The sequence below is a fragment of the Simochromis diagramma genome, unplaced genomic scaffold (genome assembly GCF_900408965.1).
Source record: "Simochromis diagramma unplaced genomic scaffold, fSimDia1.1 OVJJ01000816.1, whole genome shotgun sequence".
Taxonomy (NCBI): domain Eukaryota; kingdom Metazoa; phylum Chordata; class Actinopteri; order Cichliformes; family Cichlidae; genus Simochromis; species Simochromis diagramma.
This window is the reverse complement of record NW_024386908.1, coordinates 19,802,435-19,827,925: the sequence shown is the minus strand read 5'-3', so window position 1 is coordinate 19,827,925 and position 25,491 is coordinate 19,802,435. Positions and strand designations below refer to the sequence as shown.

Below are 25,491 nucleotides of genomic sequence, written 5' to 3'. Positions count from 1 at the left end.
TTAAAAATGAGATTAATGGGTTATTCAATTTTTATTTATTTGTAATATAAGGTTTGGCTAACACTTGTGTACAATTGAATAAAAAATGACATTAAAAAAATAATGAATAAAACAATTATCTGGAGTTGAATTGTTGTATTTCTGTAGGGGCAATGCACAGTGGGAGATGTGTTAAACTACATGGTAATACTGAAAAAATGTGACCATCAATCCAAAATTATGTTTTAAATTTGATTTTATTTACAAAAAACTGAGGCATTAAAAGTAACTTTACCCATATGTGTGGTAGAAATAAGAAAATATTTCTGAGCTGGTTCATAATTTTAAATATTTCATCAATCTCAAGATTTCTGCTCTTGTCAAGTATTATCTTTCTAGCGGGGGGGGAAACCCCAAACTACACTACAGACTGTTTTCGAAAACCATAACACGCGTGTTAAACAGGTGGCAACAAAAAAGGGTTACTATTCACATTTTAAATGCTAGAAATCATAATTTCTTTAATTTTTTTTCCCCCCCCAAACACAAACAGACAGCCCAGCAGTGAGGTTTACAGTTATACTCCCATTTCCTCACTGTGACTATTAAAAAGAAATACACATGCTTTGTAAAACAAAATCTGATTTTTTTTTTTTTTTTTTTTTTTAAATAAAAATTGTTTGAGATATGATGCAAATTTTTACTGAGCATTACACCAGAGAATTGAACCCAGTTAGCTTAGCATAAAGACTGGTCACAGCTTTATCCAAAGGTAACAAAATCAACTAATGCTAACACATGGTACAAATGAGATGTTAATTAGTATCCAGTCTCCGTACCAAGTTGAACTTTTAACTCTATGCAATCTCATTCTACCTGAAACAGTGGATTGATATAGTTAAGATGACAGTGAATATGTCATAAAAAAGTAGAAACAAAAGCAAGAAGACATTGTATTAAAAATGCTGTTTGACTCAATTTTCATGTTCAGGATAGACTAAGAGAAATGCATTATACCAACAACTGTCCTCACAATGCATTGCATCATCCATGGTCCCCACAAAGCTAACTGTACAAGTACGTGTGTGTGTGTGTGTGTGTAAATTATTCATCCCAGGTGAAGTCATATGGCTGGAAGTCATCTCTCAGCTGTTTGCAGCTCTCCTCCTCCTCCTCTTTGCTTTGTTTACACTCTTTCCAGTCGGCTCGAGTCGGGATGTTTAGCACCGCCTCACTGGCCAGAACCTCCCTATGCACGCACACAAAAACCCCACACCGTTACTGTGACACTGACATTATTCTCCTGCAGTGCAATTCTGACCTCCCATCAAGTTTTTTCCCTAAAATTTCATGACTGACATTTTGGAAACAGCAATTTGTCATTTTTAGATCAGTGCATATTTATGTGAACAAAACACATTAACAGTGTGCAGAATTATTGGTAATAATTATTTACCAATATTACTGAATAACATGAGACTAAAAAAATAATTTTCTGCAAACCAAAGCATCTTTTCCCTGACTTTTAAACAGGTTTGTAGGTATGTTTTAGTATACATAATGGGTAATGGTAAGTCCTGACTGTCCAGCTCTCTGGCGCCCCCTGTGGAGGCTTTTGTTTTTACACTTTCTGATATAACGTAATTTTTCTGATGAGGTTTTGATAATTCTGTTATTTTATAGAGAACCCAGGTATAAATAGAATGACCTGCTTTCTCTTTTTATTTTAATAATCTAATCCAAATGTGATTAAAAACACATCTGGACAACATTTGCATTTATACATAACATTTCATAAGAAACAGTTTTATTTTAGCTTTAAAAGATGACACTGACAGTGCTGAAATTTTATGAGGCTCTTCTTTATATTTACAGGTAAACAAAGGGTGTTTAATGGGGACTGATGCTCACCTTCCAAACTGCAGAGGAAAATGTTTTTGAATGCGGTAGAAGAGCTTCTCCCCCGAGTCCAACTCTACATAGAAATATGGAGTCCCTGGAGGAGCAATCTGAACACACACGTTTAATTCAGCTTTTCAAATAGATGTTAAAAATCCCAGAATAGCCAAACCACTGTACTCCAGGTGTGTTTACGGGTACCTGCTTGAGGTCAGTGTGTTCAGGAATCTCCATCATCTCCATCTGTTGCTCCTGAGCCTGGACCATGAACGCCTCCTTGATGTCCTCTGTGGCACAGCGGTTCAATGGCACCGGCACAACCTGAATCACAATAATAACAAGAAGATGATAAATAAAGTGATCAGCAAATGTGGCAGTAAATAAAAATCGTTTTACGTTTCTCTTCCTGCACTTGGATCACAGGAATCACACTCTAAATAAAGATACAAGGAGTTTAAATGTGCTAATTTATTGCCCAAGTGTGACTTACTTTGTGAATAACTGGCTTCTTGTATGTCAGCAATAGCAGACTTAAAGAATATTTATCTAATTCTACGCTCAAATTATTTTAGCAGCTTTGCATAAAGTGCACAAGTTTACCACATCTTTGTTGACCTTTTTGTTTTAGTTTGTGTTACTTCATCATTTATTACAGTGAAATATCTTGTGTACCTCCATAATCAAATTTAAAATACAAAAGCAAAAAACAATTTATTAAAAAATAGAATTATGAAGCTTTAACTACCGTATTTTCACGACCATAAGGCGCACTTAAAAGTCTTAGATTTTCTTCAAAAAGTGCGGCGCGCCCTATGTGTTGTAAGGAGGACGTAGTAGAGAACACCATGAGAACGTTAAAGGGTGAAGTGTGGGCGTTGATCGTATATACCGGGACAATCGCACATACCTGTATAAAAGAACAGGTATGTGCATTATGCAGGACATTGTTGTTTTAACAACCCTGAAAATGGCAAAGAGACACGCTTACGAAGCACAGTTTAAACTGAAGGCCATCAGCTACGCGGAGGAACATGGAAATCGAGCAGCGGCGAGAGAATTTAAGATTAACGAATCGATGGTTCGCAAATGGAGGAAGCTGGAAAACAAGCTCCGGCAGGTCAAGAAAACGCAGCTGAGTTTCCGCGGACATAAGGCGAGGTGGCTCGAGTTGGAGGAAAGACTCGAGCGGTGGATCATCGAGCAAAGAGCGAGCGGGAGAAGCGTTTCGACGGTCACCATTCGGCTAAAAGCAGTTTCACTAGCTGAAGAGATGAACATTGAACATTTCCAAGGAGGTCCGTCTTGGTGCTTTCGTTTTATGAAACGGTGCCATTTTTCCATCCGGACCAGGACTACGGTAGCGCAGCAACTTCCAGCGGATTATAAGGAAAAGCTGGCCATCTTCCGCTCCTACTGCAGCAAACACATCGGCGACAAAAACATCCAGCCCAGCCACATCACAAACATGGACGAGGTCCCGCTCACTTTTGACATCCCGGTGAGTCACACTGTGGAGAAGCAGGGGACCAGCACGGTAGCGATACGCACAACGGGGTATGAAAAGTCTTCTTTTACTGTTGTGCTTGGCTGCCATGCTAATGGACAGAAACTGCCGCCTATGGTGATTTTTAAGCGAAAGACTTTGCCTAAAGAGAAGTTTCCAGCAGAAATCATCATTAAGGCAAATGAAAAGGGCTGGATGGATGAGGAAATGATGAAAGACTGGCTGAGGGAGGTGTATGTAAGGAGACCAGGTGGTTTTTTCCACGCATCACCATCGCTGTTGATCTGTGACTCTATGCGTGCCCATCTCACAGCCGATGTGAAAAAACTTGTGAAGCAAATGAACTGTGAGCTTGCTGTCATTCCGGGAGGCCTGACAAAGGAACTCCAACCGCTGGACATCGGTGTGAACCGCCCGTTCAAAGTAAGGCTGCGAGCGGCCTGGGAGCGATGGATGACCGGTGGAGACCACAGTTTCACTAAGAGTGGAAGGCAGCGCCGGGCGAGTTACGCCACAATTTGCCAATGGATTGTAGATGCTTGGGCTAACATGTCTGCTGGCACTGTTGTTCGAGCTTTCGCAAAAGCCGGCATCGTTTCCGAGGAGCCGCACGGCACGGAAAGTGACTCTGACGGTGAAGACAGTGAACCTGGCATGTTTGATGGAGATTTAGCGCAGCTGTTCAATTCAGACACAGAGGATGAGGACTTCGATGGGTTTGATTGATGATAAAAATGTGAGTACCAAACTTTGTTTTGCTCCTGCTTTATTTTTAAATACGCAGACTTGTATGCTTGTGTGTTGTTGATGATGACGATTACCGGCAATAGAAATGTGAGTAAGGTACCGAATTCAAGTTTGCTCCCACTTTATTTTTAAATACGCATACGGTACTTGTATGCGCCCTATGGTCCAGTGCGCCTTATGTGTGTGTTAAATACAGTAAGGGCACACATAACTGAGACTGCGCCTTTTAGCACAGTGCGCCTTATGGTCGTGAAAATACGGTAGTTATTTTAGATTAAAAGTGGCACAAATGAAACGCTCAACTTTTATCATTCTTTTCTTCTCAAATTTTGAAATGATAAAACCAAATATGTAAAATTTTGCACTCTATAAAGTGAAAAATATGACTTTTTACACTTCTACACACTGCATCTGTCAAAATTAGAAAATATTCACCTTACAGTATCATTAAAAAAACAATACGAATAACACTGAATTAAAACATGTTTTCTTGGTCGTGTTTCTACCTGCAGCTGCAGATGCTGGCTCCTGTAGTTCCTCTCAAACAGCATACAGCGCTCTCCTTTGCTCTTGTAGAACTTCCTCAGGGCTGACTTGTACTTCTCCATCTCCTCCACCACCTCCGAGCTCAAGTCCACCACCGACTGGTAGTGTCCGATGGGGAGGATCAACACATGGCGAGGAGTCAAACCGCCTTTGGCCAGCGCGAGGTAACACTGCAGAACAAATCATCCTCACTCGGCTCTAACGCTTTTACGTGAAGTCTCGAAGGAGCTTCTGTGATGTGGATTTATGAACAGCATGAACTCACGTGTGTTCCTATGCTGATGACGAGGTGTTTCTCCACCTGAGGGCTGGCCAGACAGAACCAGCATGGACCCGAGGGCTGAGCTGCACACAGAAAAACAAATTATCTGTGTAACCTCACAAAACCACACTAACTAATGAGTTCTTTCTTAAACCAGATCTAAACAGAGTGTGGTTGGACTCACGGTGCCGGCGGGGCTGCTTGGGCTGCCCCTGATGATGCTGCTGGTCTCGCCCTCGCCCATCTCCATCAGAGTGCCTCTTCCTGCCGTGGCCCCGAAAGCCTCCACCCTGCTTCTTGCTCAGGTCGAAGAAGTACTGATTGGCTGGCTCCTGGCACACATATAACAACATTTTGTACTTTAAAACCTCAAATACACATTCAAAGGTGATTTAGATAAGAGTCAAGGTGAATTCTAGTGACTGTGAATCTCCACAGAGGACGCCAAACAAACCTCCTCCTCTGTGGCGCTGAAGGCCGTCTTTTGTGTGTCCATCTTGTCTTTCGTGGGGCATCTGTACGGGTTTTCTGTGACGTCTTGCGGTTGCTTCACAAGCTCTGCGGGGTCCATGGTCTTCATGGGGATTATGTTGAAGGCGTACAGATACTGCAGACAGAAGGTTTTCACTTGTCATGACACATCTGGAGAATTTTTCACAGCAGGAACCTTTTAGCACAGATCTGCTCTGTTACCTGCATTTCCTGCAGGAGAACCAGGGTCTAAATTAGAGTTTTAAAATAACAGGGAGAGTCTAAATTTAGTTCAGCTGAATTGGCTATTAGGGCGTGCGGCGCGCGGTGAGAGATGCCAAACGCAGGTACCGGGAACGTGTGGAGTCCCGCTTCCACCAGGGCGACACACGGAGTATGTGGCACGGACTACGCACCATTACGGACTACAAAGCCAGGGACACTGCGCCGATCAACGCCGACTCTGCATTCACCAACGAGCTGAATCGGTTCTACGCCCGTTTCGAGGTTAGCCAGGCGGCTAATGCTATCTACCGCCTGACTACCGAGGACAGTGACGTCATCAGCGAGAGACCGGTGACCAGCATCGCGGAGCATGACGTCCGAGCGGCACTGAGGAGAGTGAACACAAGGAAAGCGGCGGGGCCAGACGGCATCACCGGCCGTCTGCTGCGCTGCTGTGCTGACCAGCTAGCAGGTGTGTTCACTTACATCTTCAACGAGTCCCTGGCGAAGTCTGTGGTCCCCACATGCTTCAAAAGATCCACCATCATCCCTGTGCCCAAGAACAGCAAACCCTCATCACTGAACGATTACCGGCCAGTTGCACTGACCTCGGTAGTAATGAAGGTGTTTGAGAGGCTGCTGAAGAACATCATCTCCTCCTCCATCCCAGACACCACAGATCCGCTGCAGTTCGCCTACAGATCCAACAGATCCACAGAGGATGCCATCGCCCACGTCCTACACACCACTCTCAGCCACGTGGACAAGAAACAGGGTAACTATGTGCGAATGCTGTTTGTTGATTACAGTTCAGCGTTTAACACAATAGTGCCCTGCAGACTGTTCACAAAGCTGAGGGATCTGGGACTCAACAGCCGTCTGTGTGCATGGGTGTTGGACTTCCTCACTGGCAGAACTCAGGTGGTGAGGGTGGGCAGGTGCTTCTCCAACAGCATCACCATCAACACAGGAGCACCTCAGGGATGTGTCCTCTCGCCACTGCTCTACTCCCTCTACACTTCAGACTGTGTGGCCACCCATGGCTCCAACACCATTGTGAAGTTTGCTGACAACACAGTGGTGTTGGGTGCCATCTCCAACAACGATGAGGCGGCCTACATGGATGAAGTGAAGAATCTGGCATCGTGGTGCCAGGACAACCACCTCCAGCTGAACGTCGGCAAGACCAAGGAGCTGGTGGTGGACTTCAGAAGGGGTCAGCACAGAGACTACAAGCCCATTATCATCAATGGAGCTCCAGTGGAGAGGGTGCAGTCCTTCAAGTATCTTGGTGTCCACATCTCCTCAGACCTGACATGGGCTGCCCACATTCAGGTCCAGACCAAAAAGGCTAGGCAGCGCCTGTATCACCTACGACAACTGAGGAAGTTCAGGGTCTCTCCAAAGATCCTCAGGATTTTCTATACAGGCGCTGTGGAGAGCATCCTCACACAGAACATGACATCGTGGTTCGGGAACAGCTGTGTGAAGGACCAAAAAGCTCTCCAGAGAGTGATCCGTACAGCAGAACGCTGCTGCAGGATTGCTCTCCCCCCGCTTCAGGACACCTACACCAGGAGATGCCGGACTAGAGCAGCGCAGATACTGAAGGACCCGTCCCATCCTGGCAACAAACTGTTCCAACTTCTGCAATCTGGTAGAAGGTTCCGCATCTTCCGGGCAAGGACAGAGAGACTCAAGAGGAGCTTCTATCCCCAAGCCATCCGTGCCCTAAACACACACACCCGCCCTCTCACATCATCTATAATTGACTGAGTCAGGACTCTTCCAGACACTAAACCAAGGCACAATGTACATTTCAATTCCTTTAATTTTAAATATGTTTATATTGTCTATCCTGTAAAATAGTCAGATATCTATTCATATTAATGTACAGAATTCACCTGCTTGCTGCTACTACTGCACATTCACCCAGTGTGTGTGTGTGTGTGTGTGTGTGTGTGTGTGTGTGTGTGTGTATATGTGTGTGTGTGTATATATATATATATATATAAAAAAACACCCAGCACGCCCCTGCGGGCGGTTTATCCTTCAAGCTCGGGTCCTCTACCAGAGGCCTGGGAGCTTGAGGGTCCTGCGCAGTATCTTAGCTGTTCCCAGGACTGCGCTCTTCTGGACAGAGATCTCCGATGTTGTTCCCGGGATCTGCTGGAGCCACTCGCCTAGCTTGGGAGTCACCGCACCTAGTGCTCCGATTACCACGGGGACCACCGTTACCTTCACCCTCCACATCCTCTCGAGCTCTTCTCTGAGCCCTTGGTATTTCTCCAGCTTCTCGTGTTCCTTCTTCCTGATATTGCTGTCATTTGGAACCGCTACATCGATCACTACGGCCGTCTTCTTCTGTTTGTCTACCACCACTATGTCCGGTTGGTTAGCCACCACCATTTTGTCCGTCTGTATTTGGAAGTCCCACAGGATCTTAGCTCGGTCATTCTCCACCACCCTTGGGGGCATCTCCCATTTTGACCTCGGGACTTCCAGGTTATACTCGGCACAGATGTTCCTGTACACTATGCCGGCCACTTGGTTATGGCGTTCCATGTATGCCTTGCCTGCTAGCATCTTGCACCCTGCTGTTATGTGCTGGATTGTCTCTGGGGCATCTTTACACAGCCTGCACCTGGGGTCTTGCCTGGTGTGATAGACCCCAGCCTCTATGGCTCTTGTACTCAGAGCTTGTTCTTGTGCTGCCATGATTAGTGCCTCTGTGCTGTCTTTCAGTCCAGCTTTGTCCAGCCACTGGTAGGATTTCTGGATATCAGCCACCTCCTCTATCTGCCGGTGGTACATACCGTGCAGGGGCCTGTCCTTCCATGATGGTTCCTCGTCTCCCTCCTCTTTCTTGGGTTTCTGCTGCCTGAGGTATTCACTGAGCACTCGGTCAGTTGGGGCCATCTTCCCAATGTATTCTTGGATGTTCGTTGTCTCATCCTGGACTGTGGTGCTGACACTCACCAGTCCCCGGCCCCCTTCCTTCCGCTTAGCGTACAGCCTCAGGGTGCTGGACTTGGGGTGAAACCCTCCATGCATGGTAAGGAGCTTTCTTGTCTTTATGTCAGTGGCTTCTATCTCCTCCTTTGGCCAGCCTATTACCCCAGCAGGGTACCTGATCACGGGCAGGGCGTAGGTGTTGATGGCCCGGATCTTGTTCTTACCATTCAGCTGACTCCTCAGGACTTGCCTGACCCTCTGCAGGTACTTGGTGGTTGCAGCCTTTCTAGCGGCCTCTTCATGGTTCCCATTTGCCTGCGGGATCCCCAGGTACTTGTAACTGTCCTCTATGTCTGCAATGTTGCCTTCTGGTAGTTCAATCCCCTCAGTTCTGACTACCTTCCCTCTCTTTGTTACCATCCGACTACACTTCTCCAGTCCGAACGACATTCCAATGTCATTGCTGTATAGCCTGGTAGTGTGGATCAGTGAATCGATGTCTCGTTCACTCTTGGCATACAGCTTGATGTCATCCATGTACAGGAGGTGGCTGACAACTGCTCCGTTCCGTAGTCGGTATCCGTAGCCAGTCTTGTTAATGATCTCACTGAGGGGGTTCAGGCCTATGCAGAAGAGCAGTGGGGACAGAGCATCTCCTTGGTAGATCCCGCACTTGATGGTGACTTGTGCTATGGGCTTGGAGTTGGCCTCTAGTGTTGTACGCCACATCCCCATTGAGTTCCTGATGAAGGCTCTTAGGGTCCCATTGATCTTGTACAATTCTAGGCATTCCAGTATCCAGCTGTGGGGCATTGAGTCATAGGCCTTCTTGTAATCAATCCAGGCAGTGCACAGGTTGGTCAGTCTGGTCTTGCAGTCTCGGCTGACTGTTCTGTCTACCAGTAGCTGGTGTTTTGCGCCTCTGGTATTCTTGCCAATTCCTTTCTGTGTCCCGCTCATGTATTGACCCATGTGCCTGTTCATCTTAGCCGATATGATGCCTGACAGGAGCTTCCATGTAGTACTGAGGCAGGTTATTGGTCGGTAGTTGGAGGGGACCGGTCCCTTCTTGGGGTCCTTGAGGATCAGGACCGTCCGACCTTCGGTTAGCCATTCCGGGTGTCTCTCGTTAACTAGCAGCTGGTTCATTTGTGCTGCCAGACGCTCGTGGAGTGGAGTCAGCTTCTTTAGCCAGTAGGCGTGAACCATGTCGGGCCCTGGTGCTGTCCAACTCTTCATACTGGAGACCCTTTCTTGGATATCTGCCACTGTGATGGTTACTGGACCCTGTTCAGGGAGGTCGCTGTGGTCTGCCCTCAGATCCACTAGCCACTGAGCATTGCCGTTATGGGTTGCGTCCTTCTCCCATATGCTCTTCCAGTATTGCTCCGTCTCCAGCCTTGGTGGTGCTGTTCTCTTATTATTGTTCCCTTGCCACTGAGAGTACACCTTTGCTGGTTCTGTGGAGAACAGCTGGTTTATTCTCCTGCCTTCTATCTCTCTGGTGTACCTCCTCAAGCGGCTGGCCAAGGCTGTGAGTCTTTGCTTGGCAGTTTCCAAGGCCTCAGGTATGGACAGCTTGCTGTATTTCTTATGCACCTTCTTTGTCGCACCTTTCTGCAACTCCGTTAGTTGGCTAACCTCCCTCCGTGCTACTTTGATCTTGCCCTCTAGCCTCCTTCTCCATGGAGGGTACTGCCCCTTGTGGCTGTTCAACTTGTAGCCAAGCATCTCACTGATCACTGCTGCCGTATTGTAGATCAGCTTGTTAGTGTCGGTAATCGTGGTTGTAGGTATCGTCCGTAGTGCTGCATTAACATCATCTAGCAGACCTTCTGAGGGTACTTCACGTAATCTTGGTAACCGGCTACGGGGGATCCAGGTTTCATTATCCTATTTTTCAGGTCAGTTCCTCTCGCACTCAACGATCCTTCTCCTATCGCACTTGGGGCTATGTACCCAATCTCGGGTGGGGGTGATGCGCACCTGCGGACCACTTATGTGCAGCCCTGGTTATTTAGCTCGTCATATTGCAGCCACAGAAATTATTTTGTCCATGAAACCATAAAGCTGCACTTTCTTTTTGCCTTATAGTCTGATTTGTCATAACTTCTCCGTTTTGTGGTAAGCTTTTCTTTGGCTGTCACTTCTTCACCCTGACTTGTCTTATTTGGCTCAGCAGAACTAAAATATATATGCTGCTGGTTTTACACACGCACTCACATAAGCTCAGCGATTCTCTGCGCGGTCAACCTCTCACATGTTTAAGCTTGCTGTGGGAGATTTCACTTGTCATGTTTGCATAGTAAGCTAACGATTAATAAGACGATGTCAGAGGAATTGGTGCACAAATTATCATCACTCACAGATCAGTGCTGTCGCTCTCTATACACAGTTCACACGATTGCAAAGTGAAAGCAAAAAAACAAGCGCAAATTCAAACGCGATTTCAATATGTCACATATTGACAGTGGCTCACCGATGCCAATGACATAATCACCCAGCTACATTTCTGAAAGAATGCAAAAGCATTGACATATATTTTTCCTTCCTACAATAGCCCGACGGGCAGGGAAGAGATAGATTTTGGTAGCCCGACTGAAAAAAATCGCTAGCTCCAGGACGTCGGGCTAGCGATATTGCAAGCCCTGTATCTGATTGAGGAATCACTCATCTTTGGAAAAGAGAGTTTATTACAGAGAAATGGCTCTTTCCAAAATAAAAGCTATACTATCCGCTTCTTCTGGGCTATATTCTCAGCAGCATAAGGGGAATCATGTGCTAACAGCTGTCTAAATGACTCGGCTAAAGTTAGTAGCATGCTTGTTATTTTTGTCTTTGCACTAGGATGATGTCGGCGTAAATGTGCAGTCATATTCGTTGTGTTCCCACTAGTGCTTTCAGGTTAATCTCGTTGAAATGACCTTAACGCCATAACACGGCAAATCTCCGTTAACGAGCTACCGCCGATTGCCCCGTGCATGGGGCTAGACGGCCAACACGTTAACGAGCTAACTGCGCTAACACACTAGTTCCCACCCATGTAATTGAGCATTGCATGGCACATCCAACATACTGTTTTACTTTAGTCCATGACTCGCTTACCTTCAGGGTCATACGTCACATGAAAACCAAAATAATTCCAAACGCCAGATCTGAATGAGAGTGGGGGAGGTCCATGTTGCAAAGAGAGCTTAACTTCTGTCTTGCTAGCTTGCCCTGCGCTCTTCCTTCTGACGATGCTGTCTGTGTTGAGCGCTCAGTGGATCTGCGCTCGACAGTGCAGCCTAGGCGGAGTAGTCGAACGCAGATTCACTGAGCGCTCAACACAGACAGCATCGTCAGAAGGAAAGTTGATAAAATAAATTACAAATGTTGTATTGTTCGATACATATGCGTACCGAACCGAAAGCACTGTATCGAACGGTTCAATATCGATACGAATATCGTTGCACCCCTAATAAATATATAAATATATATATATATATATATATATATATATATATATATATATATATATATACATACATACACACACATACATATAATGTTCCTCCTCTACACCCCCCCCAATTTTTGCACATGTCGAGGAGCGTGTCAGGCTACATTTCACTGTGTGTTATACTTGTATAACTATGCATGTGACAAATAATAAAGAACCTTGAACCTTGAACCTTCCTGTTTGCACTGGATTCATGCACAGACAACAATCACTGGATTCATTGGTCAGTGAAGAAAACTTTAACTTCTCTGTGGTTTCTAAGTTTCTAAGGGCTTGCTTGCTGTCCAGCACACGAGGCTGAAAACAAAAGGCGACAAAGCTTTTGGAACTGTGGCCCCCAGATTGTGGAACTCTCTCCCTTTGAGCCTGAGATCTGTGGACTCAGTGGTCGCTTTTAAAAAAACAGCTAAAAACCCATCTTTTTAAACTTGCTTTTAGTTGATTTTTATTTTTAGGTTTTAGCTTCTGTGAAGCACTTTGTGATTTTTATCTTGAAAGGTGCTATATAAATAAAGTTTTACTTACTTACTTACTTACTTACTTACTTACTAAGCATTTTTTAAGGACTTTATTAATCACAGATTTTGATGTTTTCCTAACTTTTAAGAAAACCTTGACACAAAGTTTTAATAAATGCAGCTATGCACATAATCTCCATGTAACTGATTCTTTGTCTTGCAGGGAAACGCACCTTCTTCTTGGCGGGGTTGTTGACGGCCGCCAGAGCAATGAAGCGGCTGACGTGTTGAGCATTTTCTTGAAGAACAATGTGATTCCTGCCGATAGACACAGTGAAAGATGGGAGTAACGTAAAACAAGAACCAAACAGTTGCTTCGAATCAATCTGACTTCTGCCAGGGGGGTCACCCCCTACTGGCCAATCAAAATAATGCAGGTTTAAGGCTCTTTGATATCCAGAAGAAATTAATTAACAGGGTCATCAGTGAGCTCCCTCACCGCTCTGCAGCTTACCTGTATGGGAGTCTTTCATAGTGAGCGCCCTCTAGTGCTGCAAAGTGGTATCGTGGTTTCAGTTTGTCTGCGAGGCTGGCTATCGAGTTGCTTCCACAAAGTTTTGTGTTCACTTCCTGCCGAACAGAGTTCAGAAGAATCCATTCAGCATCTCGTGGGGTCAGAGGCAGTAAAATTAAAGCAGCATAGACGTCTTCATTACCGGGTTGTTTGCGTAGTGCCACACTCCTCGGGGCCACTGCGATGTCAGCAGGATGTCAACACCTTTAAATTTGGAGCTGCTGGTCAGAGGAGTCATGAGGGCCACCAGATCTTTGGAGGTGAAGCAATGAGCCGGCGCCGGTTCCTGCCGGGCTTCCTGACCGCTGACATAGGCGATCTGCAGTCCCGACACGCCGGTAAACACACCACGCCGGCCTGTAACGCACAGATGAGAGCACTATGTCACATGTTGGTTTCATGTTTTTATTAAAAGGTCATGAATGTGTGTGATCGCTTACCGAGATATGTGATGTTTTCAGCAAGCTCACAGCCATCGGCGTTTGGGAAATTCTTTACCGTTTCCTGGCTTGCTGCTCCGAGGATGTAAGTGTGGATGGGAGCTGAGGAGGCACAAAGAAAAAAAAAAAAAAAAAAAAAAAAAAAAGAGGCTTTTGAGTTTCCTCAGAAAAAGCCAAAAAACATGCTTGCTTTCAGCATGAACATAGGAGGCGCTGTTGAGTTCTTATGCAATTCTATTAATGTAACAGCGCCCCCTGTGGTCAAAAGCAACAATAAAGATGAGCATCTGCCCGGATGTTCCAGATTTTTTCACCTTTCTTGGCTCCGGTTTTGTACAGCTGCCACTCGGCTTCAGCTTCCGGCGTCGTTCCAAAAAACTCTCCAACACACAGCAGCAACTGGTGGAAAACAGATGTGAAAATCACCACAACTTAAAGACGATTACAGGTGTTTTAACATGATAACTTAACACACAGTTCTATACAATGATCTACCAGGTCATTGAAGGTAACTAGAAAACATTTAAGGGGATGGATGGGGGAAAACTTAGATGGAAAAAAAAAAAGAATAAAAAGTTTTATGAGAAACAAAATGAGATATTTACCAGAAAAAGTCTGTAAGGACAAGTCTATAAACAAGTGTGTGTTGAAAATAAATAAACCGGTTGATTTAGAAGAAAAAACGCAAAATTGCCAGAAAAAAAGAGAAACAGCTGACAAATTCATGTAAAAGCAACTGACAAACTTTACAGAGGAAAACTGGTAAAAGAATAGAAAATGGCAAATTTCTAAGAAAAAGCTTACTGTAAAAAAGGCAAGTCTATGTGGAAAAAGGACATGTATGAGGAAAAACAAATTATGATAAAAATGTAATAAATTAAAATAATTTTTAAAAAAGAAAAACATTTAAAATAAAATCATGGCTAGTATAACAAGAAAAAAACTGTCACATTTACATTAAAAAAACTAAACAGATATAAAACCCCACAAATCATTAAAAAAAATTAAATGATAACTGGATAATGTGACGCATCTGACTCACATCAAACTGCCCAGTCTTCTTCTGGATGGCCTGGACTCGGTTGAACAAAGCGTTCAGACGGCCTTCAACGTCCCCACACGCCAAACTAGAAACACGCATGTTTTAATATTTTAACAATCAAGACAATTCATAGATGATTTCCTCTGGAAAACATCAGACAGTCTCCAAACACCTGTTGTGTTTTTGGGACTTGAATGATGCCTTACTCATTGGTAAAGTTGGACACTGAAACATCAATAGCACAAAGTGCCTGTTTTATTTTTATTTATTTTTAGAAAGAGGGGCAATACATATTAATGAACATTTTAACAAATGTAAATATGCCAGATTATAGCCTTGGGCTAATTTCCATCTGCAGACCCTCTGGCAGGTTGGTGTTAAACACAAGTTAGTAAAAACATACAGAGACACTAATTACAGGTCATGTGACAAGGACAAAAACAGTGATCACATTATACTAGAACAAACAATGACAAGGAGAGTGGACACAGAGGACAGTATAGACAACAATAACGGAAACACATCAATTATATTGCACAAACCCCAGTATTGTACATGCCCTGACTGTCGTGATATTGCGGTCACCCATTGCACTAACAGTTGTTTTTACCTTTTTGTAATACACTAACTCTTTTTCCCATCCAATATAAAGCATGATTATTAAACATGATCACATGTTTGCGTGTCCCTCAACCGCCCTTTTAAGTGACTCTTAAAGATGGGTAGAGTTGTACTTTCCCTCACTGACAGTGGAAGACCATTCCAGAAGCTCACTCCCTGATATGACAGAGCATTCTGTGAAAAGGTGGTCCGCCTGAATGTCAATTCACAATCACCTCTAACAGTGGCTCGAGTCAGTCGAGACCCGGCAACACTGCTAGACTTTTGTTTAATAAAATCACTCATTGGTGGAGGCGTCAGACCATGTATAACTTTGTATATTAGACAGGCAGATTTAAATAATTTGAAATTAGTAAAATTTTAAAAACTTGTATTTTTCTAAAATTTGACAATGGTGATATGAAAAAGGTTTTTTATCTAATATTTTCAATGCTCTTTTGTAGCATACTTCGATTGGACCAATAGCAGCAGAGTTCGTATTAAAATAACATTAAAATACAATAAATCAACAGAATTCATGGATATCATTCTGTTTAATTAAAATGACGTTAATATATTCTGGTAAAGTGCAGATTTTTCACCACAAACTGCAAATATCAAACATGCCTCTACGTCACATGGTATGACGTAAATAAATGTGGAGACTGTTTAATGCAACCTTGAATCATGCAAGTTTTTAACGAGGTTCTGTATATTTCAGTGTAATACATTATGCCGAAATAAAAGTATGACCTCGTATATTTTCAAACCTTTAAACAGATTTTACATTAGGCGGACGGCTTTAGAACCTATCCTGGGGGTGGATGTATGCCGTATTTTTCACTGCTGAAGAAACGCGTATTTATAACATATAAATCTGAAGTTAATAAGAAACGCTTAAAATTTCTCTAATTTGTTTTAAGTCTGATGAGAGTGGTCACATTTTTGCATCTAAACAGTTCTGAAAAAGTCAACAATTACAAGACCCTGACCCGGTGAGGTTTACACGCCTGTTAACGGAAGGGTTTTCATATTTTTCTTTTATCAACGTGTTTGTATTAGAAACGGAGATCCTCTAACATCATAGCTGAAACAACATAATCAACATGGACAACATAAACAGCATCGATTTAACGAGAAGCTACATTTAACCGGACGCTGCGTCCTGTGTTCACTGAGCAGACTTACACTCTGAGGGGCTGCTCCTCCATGTCCCTGAGCAGATTTTTACTCTAAATCTTAAAATGTGGGATTTGGATTTTAGCAGCTTCCACTAACCGCCCGTCGCTAGTAACTGTCCGACTAAAACAAAGGCGGAACTATTTGTAATTTACGAAGCGGGAGTACATGCGGCTGCGCGAGACACAAGAAAGAAAGACAAACATTTATCAAATTAAAATTGATAATTTTAATTTCTAAAAACTACAAGAGAGGTAGCTCAAACAGTAAGAAATATTCCATGTGGCTACCCGGACAGATTTCAGTGCGGAAATAGTTGTTGCCAGGTTTGATTTGAGTGGTTTGAAGAAGCTGCCGTGTTTCAGTACGTTGTTTCTGTTTTTTCTGTAGTTTACACCTGTTCTTAAATCCACTCAGCTCTGTAATCCTGATTTTACTGTTTTAATTATTAAATCTGCAGTGTGTTTGTTTATTTTATTTATAATTCATATCAATAATGGGACAGAAGACTCTTACAACTTTCAGTTTTATTGATTTGTTACATGTTTTAATCAAACAAAAATGTGTTTTCCTTTTTACCTTTTTATGGCGCTTCAGTCGTAGATGTCGTTTATTAAAAACCATGAAATATAATTAACATAGGCATGAACAATTTACGGATACTGTACGGACCTGGCAACCCGCTGGCCTTCGCGCAGCCGAGCCTCCATCCTGGCACTTACCTTCATCCTGGTAACTTGCAAGTTCCCGGACTAAAAACAGGAAGTAAGTAGCCAAATCAAAAGTAAAATTCACCGTCTGTTTGGTAGTCGAAGCCAGTGAGAGGTGCGGAGAAAACTCGGAGCCATAAAAACTGCACCAAAGCCGAGAATAAAGCGCAAAAACAGTGTCAAACTGCACAGACGCCATAAGCTGCAGCTTGTCGACTAACATGGCGCCGGAGAGTTTTCGTCTTTCATTCAGCTGCTTAGCTTTCAGCAGGCTAACGGTTAGCATGGAATCAGCGTCACTGAGTGTTGGGAATGCCGGTCTTTGTTCGTATCACATTACAGCTTCTGTGTTAGAACAGCGCTGGTCTCTTTTGTAATATTCATGTAAGCGTACCATTAAAGATGCGTTAGTCTGCGCAGAATCGATCTTTTCATAACGATGCACAGCAGCGTCCGCCAAACTCCGTTTAAAAACCTCCAAATTTGATAGAGTTTTGATAATTAAATGGCAGTAAACATATCATTGATCGTAAATTGAAGGAAAACATTAAAGACTTAAATTCTGTGCACTCACTGTCAAAGAAATGCGGAATATTTGAAAATAATTTACACCTTTCTTTGTTTGTTATATTTCCCCTCAAAACAGTGGGGGGCGGCAGCGAGCAGGGTAGAATTATTACATTTTATAAATCACGTAAAAAATGATAGGTACTCCCCTGAATTTACCGGCCGCATCTGATAATAACAAATGTTATTATACTTTATTGTTGGGGAAAAGAGCTGTCTGTGAGCATTCAATTTTTCTTTTAATCCTTCTGTTTTTCAAAGGAGCTTGGCGTGTACACAATAAAAGTAACACATGTTAACTTGTATGGTTTACAGTATTTATTGTCTTCATAAACCGGTGTAAGATCACATGCATCACACATCTACAGTGACACTGCTGGAACTGAGTTACAGTGATGGCGCTTAGCTTAAAGTGACAGATTTCAGAAGGGAGTTCTGACTGTGATTTTTAGTTTAGTTTAGTTTATAAAAAACATCTGCTAAAACATTTGATACTTTCATTTTTGCAAACTCAGCATCATAACATGTCTTAAAAATTACAAAAGCAACACTTCTATACCTCACCTAAAATTAATAAATGATGTTTTATTTACCGTGTTGTGCTTCTTTTTATTAAGAGGGTGCTAACTGTGCCATGTGCGTTATTATTATTATTATTATTATTAATATTATTTTATCACTGTCAGTGAAATTTGAGGTTTAGGCAGTTAGTGTGATTTTTTTTCCTGTATATAATATATATACATATTTATAAAATATAATTATGTGATCAATCACCCAAATGACCCATTTGGAGCTAGAAAAACCCTGATGGTTGGACAGAAAAATGACTCACTTGGAAAGTGACATTTTATTACTATTTTTTTTTAAAGAAGCAAATAATTAACAAGCTTAATCAGGACTGAGATTAGTCATTAGTCAGATCTAGTGTGTAGAAATCTTGATTTTCCCATCTTCAGGCACCCACAGAGTCGAAATCCGTCCCAGTCCTTGCATGTCTTTGCTGTAAATAGTTTTTCTTATGAAGGTTTCTAACTGATTGAGGTGACCCTGAGGTGTTTGATGCCAAAATAACAGCTGGTTGAACCCTGTAAATACCAAAGTAGCTGCTTCAGCACTTCTTCTATTATATCATTGAGTATAGCAGACGCTGATCGAGAAAAAAGAGAGAATAATCCTATATAGGGCGCCTCTAACCTACAAGCCGCTTTGCAGCCTACTACGAACACACCAAATTGTGATAATTTGGTGTGTTCGTAGAGAAATTGGTACCTGAGAACACCTGTGGCTGTGAAATCGCTCTGAGTTCGTCTTTGTGTCTCTCTGCAGCTGCAGGATGAGTTTAGCAGCAGAGGACGACGACGCCGGCGCTTTAGAAACCGTCAAATCTGTCACGCTCACTCAGGACAGTGATGGAAGCATCATACTGCACTGTCCTCCCTCTGGTGGGTCCACACACACACACACACACACACACACACACACACACACACACAAATCCCATCAGCCATCAGTAACTAATCAGTACACTTAAAGTAGGTTCAGGGTTTTTAATTTTAACATTCTGTGTGGTGATTTTGATTAAATTAAAACACTTTTGTTTTTTTAATTGTCACATTTATTTATTTATTTTTTGCTCCTGTGGGTTTGTTTCTCTTACACTGCACCTGAGTGGAAACAGAACAGCCAGGGTTCAAATTTGTGATGTTTTCTTGTCATTTTTCCTATAAATTTGAGCGTTTTCCTCATATTTTTCAGTTTTTCAGTTTTTTTGAATTTTTTAAATTCATGTAAATTGGTCATTTTTTCTGATAATTTGTCGTTTTTTTCCTCATAAATGAGTTTTTCTCCTGATAATTTTCCAAGTTTTGAAATTACCCAATTTTTTAAAAAAAATTGTTTTTTCTAATAAATGTGACACTTCTTAAAACGTATACGTAAGAAAAACCCCAATCAATATAAAAGTGAAACTAAAAATAACAACAAAAACTTTAGATGATGTTTTTGTCAGATTAAGGCTATAGAAATAATTGTGTGTGTGTGTGTGTGCAGACGAGGACTCGGAGCCACTCCAGAAGAAGCTGCGACTCTCCACACACGAGCAGGAAAACTCGGACACGCCTCAGTTCTCCGTCGTCACGTTGCCAGGTCAGACGAGCTCTGGACCGTTCCCCGTTCATGACTACAGTGAGTCACACTGAAATCACCTCACACGGTTCCTGCTAACAGCTGCTGCAGCTGCATCCTGATCAGAGGGTTTTCATTTATTCAAACTCTAAATTTACTCAAATCCAGCAAAAATAACAGAAAATACAAGTGAGGTAACTCAGATTGTTCAGATCCTGGTCTCCTTAGTCAGAAAGTACCTGTTGGTGACGTCATCATCCTCATGCTGGTTTATGGTGTTTGCTGTTAATGTCTGCATTAAATGGCACAAATAAAGCTTCAGATATGTGAAGTTGTTTGGGTTTCTGGCGGGATAATAAGGTTCGAGGGTAAAAGATTTTCCGTGTCGTTTCTCAGTGTCGGACACTCAGGCGGAGACCTTTGAGGTGACGATGACGCCCACGGCGGACGAGCTCTCTGAGGACAGCGTCACTCAGATTCAGGTGGTGCTCAGGCTCCTTTTTTCTTATTCTAAGCGTTCTGTGTTTGCTCTGTGTAGTTTCCTGTAAGGATGAGCCACCAGTTAAAAGTGAGCTGTTTCTGCTTTAATAAAAACAAAGTGACGGAAAACAAAAAGGAGTTTTATTTATATGAAATGGATTAAATGTAAGAGAACGGGGTGTGACTGAACAGAGGTTTTCATTTTGATCACTTTGTGTTTGCAGATCCTACAGGAAGATGAAGACTCCCTCTCAGCCAATCAGAAGACGGAGGTGTCGCCTGTCAGTCAGGCCTGGTTCACAACTAAAGAAGACAAAGACACGCTGGCTAATAAAGGTACCAACGAGGCCAGAACCTCTGTAGCAGACAGTGAATGCAGCTCACTGAGAGGCTTAGAGAAAACAGCACGGCCCAAAAGAAGTCAGACTGTTTGGAAGTCTGTGTGAAAATGAGCTCAGTGAACTCTTTCCTGATGACTTCATGGTGTCAGACTCTAGTTTAGAGTCCTGTTGAAGACAGCATGATGTTTATTTAGGACTCCTACTGCACACCTCGTAGTCCGCCTCGATGGATGTTGGAGTCCGTTAGCAGCAGCAAAGTACACAATAAAAAGTTCTAATAAAGCCAAACTTAACAAAGGAAAAAAAAGTCTGGTTAAAAGCTGATTTTTCTTCTTCTTTTTGACTTTAAATGAAACCAGAATGTATAAAATAAACATAATTTTTTACTCAAACCAACGACTGGAACCATGAACTCCTCAGGAAAGACTTTCATATGGCTGGAGTCCAGACGAGTCGCCCCCTGCTGTTCATTAGAAACAATGCAGGTTTTCATGTCTCTTCCCTTTCAGGTCATAAGTGGAAACAGGGCATGTGGTCTAAAGAGGAGATCGACATCCTCATGAGGAACATCGACCAGTACGTGAAGGTACGTGGGTTTGGTCCCTGACATAATTTCTGCCTCTGTGACGTCTGATGACGTTAAACTGTTCTTGTGGCCACAATCTCAGGGCCGCGGCATCGAGGACCCGGCAGAGATCATCTTTGAGATGTCCAAAGAGGAGAGGAAGGACTTCTACCGCTCCGTGGCGTTGGGATTGAACAGGCCGCTGTTCGCTGTCTACAGACGAGTCCTCCGGATGTACGACAACCGCAACCATGTCGGCAAGTGAGTGCACAGAGAAAAGATGGTGTAAGAAAGGCAGTGCAAGTTTGTTGGTTTTTGTTTAAGGAGTGGTTTGTGTCTTAGGTACACTCCTGATGAGATCGAGAAGCTGAAGGCGTAAGTACAACTTTGTTTTTAACGAGCGCTTGATGACGGTGTAAAATGGATTTCACATTAACCCGTGTTTATATGTGATGCGTTTAGGTTGAGGGAGAAACACGGGAACGACTGGGCGACTATCGGTGCTGCACTAGGTCGCAGTGCATCCTCTGTGAAAGATCGCTGCCGGCTGATGAAGGACACGTGCAACACAGGTACTGCACAGCAGCCGTTTGTACTTGTAGAGATATTTAAATACTTGCTTTTATTTTGAAATTCGCTCTGTTTTTAAAAACCAGGTAAATGGAGCGAGGACGAGGAGCGACGGCTTGCCGAGGTCGTATACGAGATGGCAGGGGTGTCACCGGGGTCGGCGGTCACAGGAGGCGTGTCATGGGCGACGGTGGCTGATCGAGTCCGCACACGCTCAGAAAAGCAGTGTCGGTCTAAATGGCTGAACTACCTGAACTGGAAGCACAGTGGAGGAACTGAGTGGACGAAGGAAGATGACTTGAATCTTGTACGCAGGTACGGCGGTGTGGGCGTGCACACGTGTGTGTGAGCGAGCATAGTAAACCATGTGTAAGCTTGATACCGTGTTTCAGGATATCAGAGCTTGACGTGGATGATGAGAATGAAATTAAGTGGGAGGATCTCGCCGGCGGATGGAGCAGCGTTCGATCACCCCAGTGGCTCCGATCAAAGTGGTGGAGCATCAAGAGACAAGTGGCCAATCACAAGGACATCCCCTTCAGTGGTATGGATACACACACACACACAAATTAATACCGTCATTTATTTCCTCATGTTTCTGATTCTCTTCTTCTATTATTAAAATCTCGTGATGTGGTTTCCGTCTCTAGTCCTCCTGAAGGGCCTCCAGGAGCTCATGGCCTCCTCGCAGTCGGCATCTGTTCCGGGCAGCCCCTCCTCCCTTCAGATCCGACTCACCCGATTAGACGAGAACAGCGGCGGAGCCAGCCCCGCCCCTAGCTCTGTGGCCGCACTGCAGATTCCCTTACAGATCCCGCTGCAGATCACACACCTGGGTGAGCCTCGCACGCCTGCGCTACACCACCCACATGTTCACTTCCTCTGCGTGTGCTGCTGCTGTGGCCACACTATTTTTTTTTTTTTTATGGAGATACTAAACCACCATAGAAGAAGAAGAATTAGAACCAGACTATGCTGATGAATCAGAGAAGAAGGTGACTGAGGTTTACCTGTTGGACAGCGTGTAACAGGTGTGCTGCCTGCAGCTGAAGATGTTCTTGTCCTGACAGCGAGACCTCTGACTGTTGCTCTGTTTGTGTTTCTGTGTTAGCGTCAGATTCAGCGGCAGCAGCCAGCGACAGCGAGACCATCACACTGAATGCTGGAGCGCTGCAGACCTTTGAGATCCTGCCGGTAAGCACCACGAGCGCCTTTCACAATAAAACACATGAATATGAATGAATTTAAAACCTTTTCTTTGTGCAGTCGTTCCACCTGCAGCCCACCGGCACCCCGGGAACCTACTACCTCCAGACGACACCCAATCAGGGCCTTCCATTGAGCTTAGCCAATAACAGCACCGTTACCCTGACGACGAGCTCCTCGCCCTCGTCTCATGAACACATTATCCTCCACAGTCTGTCGGTCAGTTTATTGCCCTGCTGAGGGTAAACGTGTGTGTGTGCGTGTGCGTCTTTTCACATGCTTTCCATCTCCAGGCCGACAGTCTCTGCTCCAGCGATGGCGTCATCATCCAGACTGTCACCTCTGACCCCGCCTCCTCCTCCTCTGAAGCCCTCAGCCAGCAGCAGCTGGTGGTGGAGACTGAGACCCGGGGCCAGGACGATCGTCTCGACGCCACAAGTCTGTTGGAGGGGTCGGAGAGTGTCGTCACGGAAACTCAGGAGCCAATGACGAATGGCTTCAGTGACACAGACAAAGTAGAAGCTTCTGTTTTTCCTCACACGTTGTTTGCATGCTTTTAATTCGAAAAGCTTCCGTTAGTATCGTTCTGTTTTTGTTGAGAAATAAAGGGGTGGACAAAATAATAGAAGCCAGTTTTGTGGATTAAAACTTTTTTATGACCAGAATATGTAAGAATTTTAACTTAAACAAAACAAATAAATACATTTGTACAGTGAGAAAATACAAGGGGGGAGGGTGGGGTCACAACACAACCAAGTCAGCTGTGTTGTCCTTGTACCCAGAGGGAGCACACAATGATGACTGAACAATACAACAGTGTGTGTTTGTGTGTGTGTCAGGGCCTGCGTTCCCCCCCGGTGGAGGCTCCAATGGTGCATTCTGGGATAACGTCTGGGAGCGCCGTGCTGATCGTGTCTCCTCCCAACATCAGTAGCACACTAACGGGTAACACGCACACACAGTTAAAGTAGAACGTAACTGCGAATCTATGCTCTGCCTCCTGTCAGTGAAACTATGGCAACCGTGACCCATGAGGCTCAGCATCTCCTTTACTGCTCAGAGACGAGTCCCTGTGTGCTGCGTGCGCTGCTTTAAATTCAAACTGTTTGATTGGGTTTTTAAGCCTTCGTGTCTTTTAAATGATGAGGTTGTGCTTTAGTGTCCACGCCGCCCAGCTGTATGGCGGGGTGGTGAAAATACCCAGGCTTCCAAATCTGATGCCCTCTACCCCTGTGGTGCACTTGGAAATTCTGATGATTAAAAATAGAAAAATAAATTAAAGAAACATGAATTCTTTAACATGAAAAATATAGCCTGAAGTTTCTCTCTAAGTGTGTAATCAGAGTATTCATACTGCTGCACGAATTTCACCTGAGCATCACTTCCTTTCTGTTTTTCATCAGATCCCATCTTGGAAAACCAGGAAGTCTCTGACTGAGTCGGACTTCCCGCTGCAGCTGTCGCTCAGGGCGACACATCCACCCTTGGGCTTGACCCGGCATGTCAGACTGTGATACTCCCTCCTCTCCTGCTTCCCGTTTCCTCTTTAACGGATGCAAGCACTTTAAAACTAAACGGAACATTTTTGGAGTCCCTGAATGAAATGACCGCAGTGCCAAAGAGACTCTAAAGCCTGGACACTTTAATGTGAATGGACCCTTGGATCTGAAAAATCATCCTTTTTCATTTTACATGAAGTTGTTTTGTCGGGCTGGTGACAATGATCAACAGAACTCAAAGGAATAGTTCAATGTTACACATTTTCCACCTGTTTTTTCATGACTTAAGTAAACCTTTATTTATTTATGCTCATTTTTGAAGACTTTAAATCGTAAACTGCTGTTTTCAGCAGGAACTTATGTGAAATTTTAAAGTAAAAAAAACAAATAATCCTGAAGCTGTGGTCAGGTTGGCTTTTATTGTGAAAGGCTGGGCTTATTTGCCCTAAAGAGGTTTATCCTGTTCCTCTGTAACACACAGCTCTGTTTCCATTGTTTCACAGCTGGTAACGCCTGTAACGCCCGCTGGATTTACCGCAGCTGAAAATAGTCCCTCAGAGAGCATTCATTCCAACAGATGGCGCAGAGATGGGAGTGCTGCTGGTTTCGATGTTTTTTGTGAGTTTTGCTTGAACTGGTCAGAAGTCATAGCTGCCCACAGAGGCAGTGATTTCTTACGGTTGGTGTAAACAAAAGCACCCTTGCATGATTAATGAGGAATCCAGTTTATAGTCTGGTTTGGTAATTCTGGGCGAACCGGCCCTTTAAACAGGCCGGTTGGAGGATTTACTCCAAACTAATTAAGCACCAGGGTTCTTCTTGCCATTGTTCCCTGGTTGCTAATGCTGCCTCGTGCTGTGGACGGATCAGATTCTACCTGATCATGGTTCAACCTACCAAACGTTGCTACTAGTTAGTTTTCTGTCTTCTTTCTTTTAGACTCAGGTTTATTATCTTTAGATGGAAAATAACCTCCCGCTCCTGTTTTTTTTCCTTTTTCTTTTTTTTTTTTTTTTTTAAACTTTATTGAAAAGAGGATCTGA

General features: G+C 43.7%; 2 protein-coding genes across 4 annotated transcripts; one reads left to right on the top strand and one right to left on the bottom strand.

The window, feature by feature from the left end:
• Positions 1 to 120: 120 nt before the first annotated feature.
• On the bottom strand, positions 121 to 17,503 carry cwf19l1 (CWF19 like cell cycle control factor 1). 2 transcript variants are annotated; one of them, XM_040035950.1, is made up of 14 exons: positions 17,179 to 17,503; positions 14,605 to 14,689; positions 13,877 to 13,961; positions 13,563 to 13,664; positions 13,265 to 13,479; positions 13,063 to 13,178; positions 12,782 to 12,866; positions 5,392 to 5,544; positions 5,122 to 5,269; positions 4,941 to 5,020; positions 4,636 to 4,845; positions 2,080 to 2,199; positions 1,891 to 1,988; positions 121 to 1,228 (listed from the first exon to the last, which is right to left on the bottom strand). In XM_040035950.1, the coding sequence occupies exons 1-14, from the start codon at positions 17,229 to 17,231 to the stop codon at positions 1,084 to 1,086; spliced, it is 1,695 nt and encodes a 564-aa protein (XP_039891884.1). In that variant the 5' UTR covers positions 17,232 to 17,503; the 3' UTR covers positions 121 to 1,083. The 2 variants fall into 2 exon arrangements, with proteins under 2 accessions (XP_039891884.1, XP_039891885.1); XM_040035951.1 differs by lacking the exon at positions 17,179 to 17,503 and adding an exon at positions 16,393 to 16,571.
• On the top strand, positions 16,653 to 25,476 carry dmtf1 (cyclin D binding myb-like transcription factor 1). 2 transcript variants are annotated; one of them, XM_040035944.1, is made up of 17 exons: positions 16,653 to 16,747; positions 18,990 to 19,105; positions 19,713 to 19,847; positions 20,184 to 20,269; positions 20,492 to 20,603; positions 21,118 to 21,194; positions 21,277 to 21,434; positions 21,516 to 21,548; positions 21,636 to 21,745; positions 21,830 to 22,058; positions 22,136 to 22,287; positions 22,394 to 22,579; positions 22,855 to 22,937; positions 23,010 to 23,168; positions 23,243 to 23,464; positions 23,789 to 23,894; positions 24,353 to 25,476. In XM_040035944.1, exons 2-17 carry the CDS (start codon positions 18,997 to 18,999, stop codon positions 24,385 to 24,387), a joined length of 1,992 nt encoding a protein of 663 aa, XP_039891878.1. In that variant the 5' UTR covers positions 16,653 to 16,747; positions 18,990 to 18,996; the 3' UTR covers positions 24,388 to 25,476. The 2 variants fall into 2 exon arrangements, with proteins under 2 accessions (XP_039891878.1, XP_039891877.1); XM_040035943.1 differs by lacking the exon at positions 16,653 to 16,747 and adding an exon at positions 16,900 to 17,148.
• The last annotated feature ends 15 nt before the right edge of the window (positions 25,477 to 25,491 follow it).

Bases quoted from the DNA above. Each gene is read 5' to 3' on its own strand.
- dmtf1 (XM_040035944.1), top strand. From the start codon at position 18,997: ATGAGTTTAGCAGCAGAGGACGACGACGCCGGCGCTTTAGAAACCGTC. The intron at 22,580-22,854 runs GTGAGCCTCGCA...TTTCTGTGTTAG, and splicing joins GCTGCAGATCACACACCTGG to CGTCAGATTCAGCGGCAGCA. The intron at 23,169-23,242 runs GTCAGTTTATTG...TTCCATCTCCAG, and splicing joins TTATCCTCCACAGTCTGTCG to GCCGACAGTCTCTGCTCCAG.
- cwf19l1 (XM_040035950.1), bottom strand. From the start codon at position 17,231: ATGGCTCCGAGTTTTCTCCGCACCTCTCACTGGCTTCGACTACCAAAC. The intron at 14,690-17,178 runs GTGAATTTTACT...GCGTGTTTCTAG, and splicing joins CTTCGACTACCAAACAGACG to TTTGGCGTGTGGGGACGTTG. The intron at 5,021-5,121 runs GTGAGTCCAACC...TTCTGTGTGCAG, and splicing joins CAAGCAGCCCCGCCGGCACC to CTCAGCCCTCGGGTCCATGC.